This window comes from Nicotiana sylvestris, chromosome 6, assembly GCF_000393655.2.
Source record: "Nicotiana sylvestris chromosome 6, ASM39365v2, whole genome shotgun sequence".
NCBI classification, from domain to species: Eukaryota; Viridiplantae; Streptophyta; class Magnoliopsida; order Solanales; family Solanaceae; genus Nicotiana; species Nicotiana sylvestris.
Window position 1 is genome coordinate 116,510,650 of NC_091062.1, and position 9,231 is coordinate 116,519,880.

Sequence of the window (9,231 nt, forward strand, 5' to 3'; positions counted from 1 at the left end):
AAATACTAGACATAACTTGATATAATATGTTAAAATCTTTTGAGTAAATTATTTTAAGCTATTATAGTAATAGTTTAGTTTATATGATACACTTTCTATATTTAGTATGTCCAAAAAAGAATGACATATTTTCATAATTATAAATAATTTAACTTTTGATTTTTTATTATTAATGAAATGATTTTATGTCCTTAAAAATATTATATCTAATACCATAATTTAAAAAAAAAAAAAGTTTCTTAATTTCATACTCATCAAACACTTTCACGTAAAAGGAAGAGTATATTGGTATAGCAATTGTCACGTTGGTAAACAATTATACATCTAGTAGGTGAGTCAGCTCTGACGACAAGAAATGTTGATGTGACGCACTACAAGATGCGACCAAAAAATCTAGGTAGTATTACGTAGCAGCTAATCAGAGGATCAACTATACCAGAAAAAAATGTCATGCATTTGCACCACAAAAACAAAACCCCAGAAAAAGACTACCTTGTTAATTAAGGGGAAAAAAAACGTATAAAATGGTTAAGCTATATGTTCTCTCTCTAATTTTTTCTCTTCTTTCTCTCTTTTTAAGGAAAAAACTGAGAGTTTTGTAACTCTTATTGATTATAAAAATAAAATTCTTCCATTCCCCATTTCCCTGTTGGGTTCTGTTTTTGAGAAAAAGAAGAGAGAACAAGAATTAGGTACGTGTAGAAAAGTCATATTGAACAGAATATAGGCAGTGCCGTGGTTTTATAGATAGTTTAAAAAAATAATTATGGGCTGTTTCCCTTGTTCTGGAGATGGAGATACATCAATCAAGAAACCGGAGAGAAAAATAATTCATACCAATAACCAATACAAAAGGGTTAATCATCAGCCTCAGCCTAAACAAGGTATGAGCTTTATACATGATTGATTCGTAAAGATTATTCCTTTTTTGTGCATTTTGGAAATTTTAATGTGGATTTTTGCCAACAACTTTTGTTCTGAATCAACCCGTTTTGTGAATTTTTCGTTTGTTTTGAACTGATCGTCTGTTTTTATTGTTGCATGCATCTAATATTTGGCTAATCTTTTTTGAATAATTTTCATCGTTAGATCATACATAGATGTGACATGTTAAAGTTGTATGTTCTGTACATCCATTTACAATTGGTTTCGCGTTTAAAAACCAATGGTTTGTCTATGCAGCTCTCTTTTTGCCTATATATTCTCTTTTTATGCATGTTTTATGGGATGTGAAATTCCTGATGTTCTTTGAAATTTCCATGGAAGGAATAAAAAGGTTGAATATTTGATGGGCGTGTCCATTCTGCTTTTAGTGGCTTGAGTATTTTGAATCAGGGTGATGTATATTTACTATTTAGCAACAATTGCAGACGTCATTTATTGGTTTTTCTGAATTCTATCATTTGTTTTTTTTAAGAAAACTTGTTGGGTATGGTTTGGAATTTGGATGGTGGTGTTTGTTGCAGTACCACAGAGTAGTATATTTTGTTGAAAATCTGATTCTCTTAATTTTGTCCTTTCTGTGTATGAATCTTTGTTTGCAATTCTTTGTGTACTACAATGTGAAAATCTTTGCTGGAATCAGTAATTTGGCCATTTACTATCCATGTGCTCTTTCAAATGAGGCCTCCTTCGTTTCAAACTCCCACGTTTTTGGTGCCTCTTGTTTTTTTGTGTGCCTTAGATACGCTGGTGGCTAGTCAATTTAAATTTGTGAAGAATGAAGAGGCTAAAGATGCAAACCGATCTACGTCTAGGAAAGAAGGGGATTATAGCAACAACACCCCTCCCACAGATGGAAAAACTGGTGGTGCTAAGGCGCGGCGGTTTAAATTTGATGAATTGGTAGCTGCAACAGATAGTTTCAAGGAAGATTACTTCTTGGGAGAAGGCGGTTTTGGCAAAGTATATAAAGGTCATTTGCTGGATACTGGTGAGGTCAGTTCAACTACATTCTTGTGCTCCTACTTATCAATTTTCCCTTAATGGCTGCAATAAACAACAGGATTATTTGCATATGTCTCCTTTTTTTTATAAATTTACATCCCCTTCATTCTTGCAGTAAGTGAGTGGTTTAACATTAGGAATAATTGGTCTGTTCACTTAGGCCTGAGGATGTTTGTTCTTTAATATTTGTTTTTGCTAATGCAGATTGTCGCCATCAAACAACTCGATCCGTATGGATGTCAAGGAGTTAGGGAATTTGTTGTTGAAGTACAGACACTAAGTAAGGCTGACCACCCTAATCTTGTTAAACTTATTGGTTGTTGCGCCGAGGGAGTTCAAAGGCTATTGGTCTATGAGTACATGCCTCTTGGTTCATTGGAAGACCATTTGTATGGTATGTTATAAATAATTGTTTGCTTTTCATGTTATCTTCTTCCAATCTTAGCTCCCTCCATCCTGATAAACATGCCTATTTTGCGCAGACCCCTGGCCAAATCAAAAACCTCTTGATTGGAACACTAGAATGAAGATAGCTGCAGGTGCTGCAAGAGGCCTGGAATATTTACATGATAAGATGAAGCCTCCTATAATTTATCGTGATCTCAAATGCTCCAATATTCTGCTTGATGAGGGGTATCATCCAAAGTTATCTGATTTTGGCTTGGCTAAAGTGGGTCCTAGTGGAGACAAGACTCACGTTTCCACCAGAGTGATGGGCACATATGGATACTGTGCACCAGATTATGCTATGACTGGCCAACTGACTTTCAAGTCTGATATCTATAGCTTTGGAGTTGTTCTTCTGGAGATAATCACGGGCAGGAGAGCGATTGACTATACAAAATCTCTCGCGGAGCAAAATCTGGTTGCTTGGGTGAGTTTCCTTTCTCTCTATCATTGCCACGTGATATGTTTTTGTGAGTTCTCCTTGCCTCCTAGCTACTTAATTGACATCATTCTCATTTTTCTAAGAGGAAATCGATGTTACTAAACTACTTCCAATCAATTTGTTGTTATTTGTACAAGTCTTTCAGTCATTTTTTTTATCAGAATGGAGGTCGTCTGTGGTTTATGAGGTTGAGATAAGAGGCTCTTGACCTTATAAATATATGGAGATTTCTGCTTGAGAAAGTCGATATGCATTTACTGGAATCATCTTTCATTTTTGGTACATTTAAGGTGTCATGTATTATTTGTTTGGGTAGTGATTTACTTCCACTGCCTTCTCTTTTTCTTTTCATAGTAAACATTGTACATAGTTGGGCAGCCAGGTGAATAAGCGCTAGTACAAATGTTCCAGAGTGCTTAATGTGAGTGATTAAAAGGGATCGTTCTTTTATGACTCATAAAAAGTTTCTGTCCATTTCTTGCAAACTTGTAAGAACAGTACAGTGCCAATTTGGAATATAATACTGCTTTAAGGACTAGATATCTGTTGATATAGTGTAAACATGCATATTCCTGCCTGTCTTGCCCACTTCTGGACGCAGCAATATCAGATAAACAGCTGAATTAATTCCAGTTGCTGCAATTTAATTTTGTGGTGTTGGATGATTATGTTGTTATCTGTGTATGTTTGCAAATCAAATTTACGCTTTGTTTCCTGATAGAGGAAAACGGAGTGCTTTGTTAACATTATGACACCCCTTTCAAGATTTGTGTTAAGTCAGGAGTGAACTAAGGCGAGCCTTATATTACTTGTGCATATATGCTACTGAATCCTTCGTTTGTTAACCATGTGTGACCACCTCTTGTAAAAGGTTAAATTGTTAGGGAGGGTACACCTTTTTTATATATTTTCAAGAGATGCCAATCTTCATTTGCAGGCAAGACCATTATTCAAAGACAGGAAGAAATTCTACAAGATGGCAGATCCAGCACTTGAAGGTCAATATCCAATTAGGAGCTTATACCAAGCTCTTGCAATTGCTGCAATGTGTGTCCAGGAACAACCTAATATGCGTCCTCCCATTGTTGACATCGTCACTGCTTTGAACTACCTTGCCTCCCAAAAGTATGACCCCGAAACTGAGCCTCCTGTCCGAAAGTCCACCAAAAGTCAATCTTTTCACAAATCTAAAACAGATGAAAAATCCTGGTAATGGTGATGGACATGATAACAACAGAGCTTGAGGACTAAAACAAGAGAAAAACACACAAAGTTACGTGGTTGTCATATTTTTTGGGTCACATAAATTACAGGTGCAGATTTAAAATCATATAATGGACATAATAAAGATGTCCTATGGCACAATCTTCTGTATATCCTACAGTCCCCAACTTATATGGCACTATGGTGTAAATCCAAGTTCCACTTCATAGTATATATGTAAAAACTCGACGCTTCAATGATATACTAGAATAACAACAGCTATGTCTCAATCCCAGGTATTTTGTATTGCGAGGATTCATCATAAATAGAATAGTTTTTATGATGGCTGTCAGCTTGTCGGAGCTCTCATTTTTTTTTTTTTTTTTTCTGGCTTCAAACTGGCAATGAATAAACTTTTTAACAGAAAATTCTTCAATGTTGTCGATGAACTGCTCGATTTTATTATTTTTATTTTAAAAAATAAAATAAATTAAAGAAACATTAAATTTTACCTTAAAATCGGACAGTTTCACAAAAGGAAGAAAATAGATGTCACAAAAAATTAGAGACAAGGGGCAAAAGCATCCTATTCTGATGAGTGAAAGAATCATTTCACCTGCCAAACTGCATCATCCAAGAAGGATATTAACAACTTGAAATTCCTATCATCCTCTGAGAGTCGATCCATATACAGAATGTGAACAATGAAACTGCAGCAGACACGATGAGCAATATTGTGGAGCATTGAATGGGGTTGATCAAAATGACCAAAATTGAAAATATAATGAAGTGTCCCCAACACACGAGGAGCAATATTGTAATGGGTTCTTATTAGTTCCTCTTGAGGTCTCCACAGATATGAAGTGAGATTTGAGATAAGAAATGGAAGAATAATTATGCTCAACGACATTCCTCTGTATCCGAATGATAACCACCTTCATTTTGCAATTATGGAATCATCAAATAATAGCTTTTTGTTTGTTATTATTGCTCGTTGACTCTGTAAATAGTTGTCTCTTAGGGTGAATTCATTTAGAAAAGGTAGTCTAGTCTAGAGTTTTCCCATTTTTATTCCGTTTGATCTGTTCCAAACTGGACAAGTAACATGAAAGTACCGAGTAGGAATTACTATCGTTTCAACCAGAATTAGGGGGCAATGTCTCAACTATAATTAAAAGTCATTCCTTCATTTCTGGATTCTCTTTGTTCCTAAAAATCATTCTTAGTGTTATTATCTCTATGTTTTATATTCTGATTGTATTTTCTGGACATGTTTAGGTTGGAATCTAACTTTTCATGCGGTTAACATAGCTTTGCAGTATGTTGGTTAAAATTTGTATATTGCTTTTACTAGCTGAAGCAAAATACATTTTTGGCTATCCACTGTGTGTTAGTCTAGTACTAGCATCATTTAAGTTGCAAAATTATAAAATTCTCTGTTCTCAACATAGAATATTTCCTATCCTAATCTACAGGTACAGCTGATGAGTAGAAAAAAGTAGAGTAAGAAAAACTATAGCCCTCCTTCTAACAACTACATTTCACTGGTTTCACCTTTTCCGCAATTGTCTACCCAAATGTACAAATTGGAGTTGTTTGATGGTAGAACTTTACAACAATCCCTTCTCGGTGCCTGCAAATCATAATATAATCCACTTAGTACATAGTCCTTAGGGATCAATCTTGAGAAATTTCACGACAAGGTAACTTACTTTTTGCCAACGATCGTTATCGGGCTTTTTCAAGACAACAATGGCGTTGATATTCTCAGGTGACTCAATTTTCCACCTGCAATAAGGATACGACTCTCTATGACGATGGTAAATCCCAACGATCTGATTTTTGCTTCGATCAAATTTGGCTGTGCTAATGTAGTAGACGAAAGGCTTCTGGCACGGGTGCTTAGTCACGGGCCTAGTGTTGAATGCATAGGCTGTGTAATCAGCTCTTTTGTACCAGTTAAGAAATGTTCTTGTGGGCATTTCTAATTCTCTAGGAGAGATATTACCCCTTGTGATCTGAACCACATAGCCCCATGACACTGAAATAGACCAGTATTTTTGCTTGTCGTAGCAGATTGACTGCTGCATTATGCTGGCTGTGTCATATTTCATCGATTCAAAAAGGCGTTGGAGTCCATCAACTCTGCTCATTCTTGGGATTATAGGATCCACTACATCTAGATGGTGAATTGATACCAGAGGTGTTACAGGATGTGCTCCCAAAAGGCCTAGCAAGTTCCCATACACATCATACTATACTACCACAAATTAAAGAAAAATTCATCAACTTCAGTTAAAACTGCTTTTATTCGATGCATAAACAAATGATGTAAAATAACAATTTTCAATAAGGAGTTGATAGTCATAGAATGAAATGAGAGTGAGTTTCTCATTTACTTGGATTGTTTGGTATCGTGGCTCTTGGACCAAATATTATAGTTGCATAGCCTAGTAATGCATGAAAGTTTGGTTACGACTCTTATGAACAATTTGACTTCTATGTGTAAAGAAGTTTTACACTATCAGTCTATTTTACTCAGTTATAGCAGCTTATTTGAAACATCTATGTTACCAAATTAGGATTACTATAAACAGTTTCCTATTATTTTAAGTAATATTAAGAAAACTCTATATTGTCAATGCACAAAAATTAAACTCTTCGCAGAAGAACTAGTTTGGATATATATATATATATGCTCCAAATAATGCGGTCGAAAAACAAGACTTCCATCCAAGTAACATGAATCAAGGATGATTGTCGAAGCCTTTATTTTCCAGATTATTAATCCAACTAATTATGAAAGGTTACCTATAGTTATCTTTTAAGCGGAGCAAAAATTCTTTTACACTATTAGTGTATAGAAGTTAAACTGTACGAACGATACAAAAGGAACAACTTGTGTGTGATCCAAATAATGTGCTAGGAAAACAAGAATTTCATTCAGTTAAATTACCTGATGAAATCCAGGTTCTCGAGTAAGAGGGACACCAAGCTCAGCCATACAAGCTTGAATTCGATCATCACTTCCATATAATCCAGGGTATCGCTGAATGCAACGATCTTGAATTTTCTCTAACTCTTTAGCCAATGGATAACTAATAGCAAATCCACCCCCACCATAAGCCATGGCATATGAGAAAAATATGTTCTGAATATGACTTTCTGAAGAGCTCCCAATGTAATAATACTGGTTATGGTCATATTTTGAAAGCACTCTCACAACATTATCCACAGCAAAAACTGTGTCATCATCTCCCATTACAAACCATCTCACATCTTTAAGACCTAACCTTAATGTCTCCGAAACCACACGTGAAATCCTAAGAGCTGATCTGTTCCCCTGTCGATTCGTGTAAAGAAACTTAGTTGTGTTCCCTGAAATACGAATTTCGGGCAAACCTTCATTTTTCTTAATTGTAACATTTTTGTCTAACCAAACTACACCCCTCATTTCCCCTGGCTTCCACCATAATTTTATGTACTCTTTTCTTTTATCCCACAAATTCGAAGACGCTGCTATTCCAAATACAATGTGTTGTAGCCCTGTTTCAGGCTCCCCTGAATTTTCTTGAAAAGATGAGTTTTTGGAATGAGAAGGTGGAGGTGGAGGGAGAGAAAAAGCTTCTTTTGTGGATAAGTCTGAGGAAGAATTGGTACATTCAGAATCTTTATTGAGAATTAGGGTGAAAGAGTAAAGAAGATAGATGATTAATAAGGTGATAAATAGCCAAGTTACAGTTTTGCGAAGGTAGCTAAGGCCAAATGCCGGTCGTTGAGAAGAAGAAGAAGTCATTATTATTATTATTGCTCCAACGACTCATTAAGTTTGTTTATTTTAGAGTTTCAAAGTGTTATGGTGCTGAATTCCCTGTTGAGCAGAAGCGGTAGAGTAGGAGGAAGAAGAAAGTGAGTGATGGAGAAGGAGGTTGGATTGAGATTTGAGAGGTGCTCGGATCTAACTAGGTAGGAGAGGAAGCGAGGGATTTTCTCAAGTTTGTTTCATGAATATTTTTTTTTTTAAAAAAAAATTCTAAATCAAAAAATCATATAAATAATTGAATATGTAAGAGGTGATTAAGTAGTATGCACACATATTTAATTAGCCGTTGTCTGAATTCTACTTTCCATAATGAACTCATAACAAATGTCTCATCGATTAAGACCACCATGGTATGTGACCTTTCTCGTGGATGACCCTCATACAATTTCCCCAACACTTAATTAGTTGAAAAAGGAAGTTGAAATATATTGGACAGAGTTTGACAGTGTATTTATAAATTAAGTAATTTATAATGTAATTACAACTCAATTTCTATGATAAGTAGGAGTTATTTGTAATTACAGGCCAATTTCTATGATAAGATTTTTTTTGTTGATATTAATTGACTTTATTTACCAAGTGAAAATATGTACAAGAGAGACAAACGAGCAAACTACCCCACCGGACATGTAGCTCCAATTTGGGTCCTTCTACAATTCTACTTTCCTACTTTTCTAGCCTCTATCACTGTTCCATTGTATCCGGGTACCAGTTCACTTTGGTCATATTCCTTTCTAACCTAGGAAACATGGTGGTTCTAATGTGGATTTCCTGAATAGCAGATAAAGAGCACCATCACCTTACTTAATGCTTCCTGACCTCAACGAGATTCCAGTAGGCCTTTCGCCTGCTGAAATAGCTATGGCTCCTCGATTGCACCGTTCTTCGAAAAGAATTGGTTGCTGCTGTTCTTCTTTTCTGTTTGAAGATGATATTGTTTCTTTCCTGCCATATACAATAAACTGCAACAGCTAAAGTCATTCTGCATAAAGCTGCTCCTCCACTTCTTCCTTTTGCTACTCTTTGTATCCATGCCAGTTCTTCTTGCCATTTCAGCTTCTTCCTATGTATTTCTTGCCAATGTAGCAGTTGCTGTCATATTGTTCCTGTCATTTCGCATTCAAAGAATAAATATTGAACTGTTTCAGTGCCTTGTTGGCATAGTGCACATGTGGTCTCTATATTTACTCCTCATCTTGCTAATCTTTCCTTTGTTGCCAATCTTTCCAGAATTGCAATTCTCAATATGAATATCCATTTTGGAAGTCCATAGTTATTGCATATTATTTTCCTCCAAGCTACCTTTTGGAACTCCCCTTGCATGGCTTTATACATTTGTTTGATTGAGAAGCTGTCTATCCTCTGCACC

At 35.6% G+C, this 9,231-nt stretch overlaps 2 protein-coding genes across 2 annotated transcripts; one reads left to right on the plus strand and one right to left on the minus strand.

Moving 5' to 3' along the window:
• Window positions 1-513: 513 nt before the first annotated feature.
• On the plus strand, window positions 514-4,391 carry LOC104245308 (probable serine/threonine-protein kinase PBL7). Its single transcript, XM_009800899.2, has 5 exons — window positions 514-884; window positions 1,685-1,938; window positions 2,152-2,341; window positions 2,430-2,821; window positions 3,774-4,391. Exons 1-5 carry the CDS (start codon window positions 767-769, stop codon window positions 4,047-4,049), a joined length of 1,230 nt encoding a protein of 409 aa, XP_009799201.1. The 5' UTR covers window positions 514-766; the 3' UTR covers window positions 4,050-4,391.
• Window positions 4,392-5,398: 1,007 nt separating this feature from the next.
• On the minus strand, window positions 5,399-7,916 carry LOC104245307 (uncharacterized). Its single transcript, XM_009800898.2, has 3 exons — window positions 6,996-7,916; window positions 5,752-6,294; window positions 5,399-5,672 (listed from the first exon to the last, which is right to left on the minus strand). Exons 1-3 carry the CDS (start codon window positions 7,833-7,835, stop codon window positions 5,574-5,576), a joined length of 1,482 nt encoding a protein of 493 aa, XP_009799200.1. The 5' UTR covers window positions 7,836-7,916; the 3' UTR covers window positions 5,399-5,573.
• Between the last annotated feature and the right edge of the window lie 1,315 nt (window positions 7,917-9,231).

What these genes read in the sequence shown, in the direction of transcription:
- LOC104245308 (XM_009800899.2), top strand. Translation starts at nt 767, where the DNA reads ATGGGCTGTTTCCCTTGTTCTGGAGATGGAGATACATCAATCAAGAAA. An exon ending in TCAGCCTCAGCCTAAACAAG is followed by an intron (nt 885 to 1,684) that starts GTATGAGCTTTA and finishes TGTGTGCCTTAG; the next exon opens with ATACGCTGGTGGCTAGTCAA. An exon ending in ATTGGAAGACCATTTGTATG is followed by an intron (nt 2,342 to 2,429) that starts GTATGTTATAAA and finishes TATTTTGCGCAG; the next exon opens with ACCCCTGGCCAAATCAAAAA.
- LOC104245307 (XM_009800898.2), bottom strand. Translation starts at nt 7,835, where the DNA reads ATGACTTCTTCTTCTTCTCAACGACCGGCATTTGGCCTTAGCTACCTT. An exon ending in GAGAACCTGGATTTCATCAG is followed by an intron (nt 6,295 to 6,995) that starts GTAATTTAACTG and finishes GTGGTAGTATAG; the next exon opens with TATGATGTGTATGGGAACTT. An exon ending in ATAACGATCGTTGGCAAAAA is followed by an intron (nt 5,673 to 5,751) that starts GTAAGTTACCTT and finishes TATGATTTGCAG; the next exon opens with GCACCGAGAAGGGATTGTTG.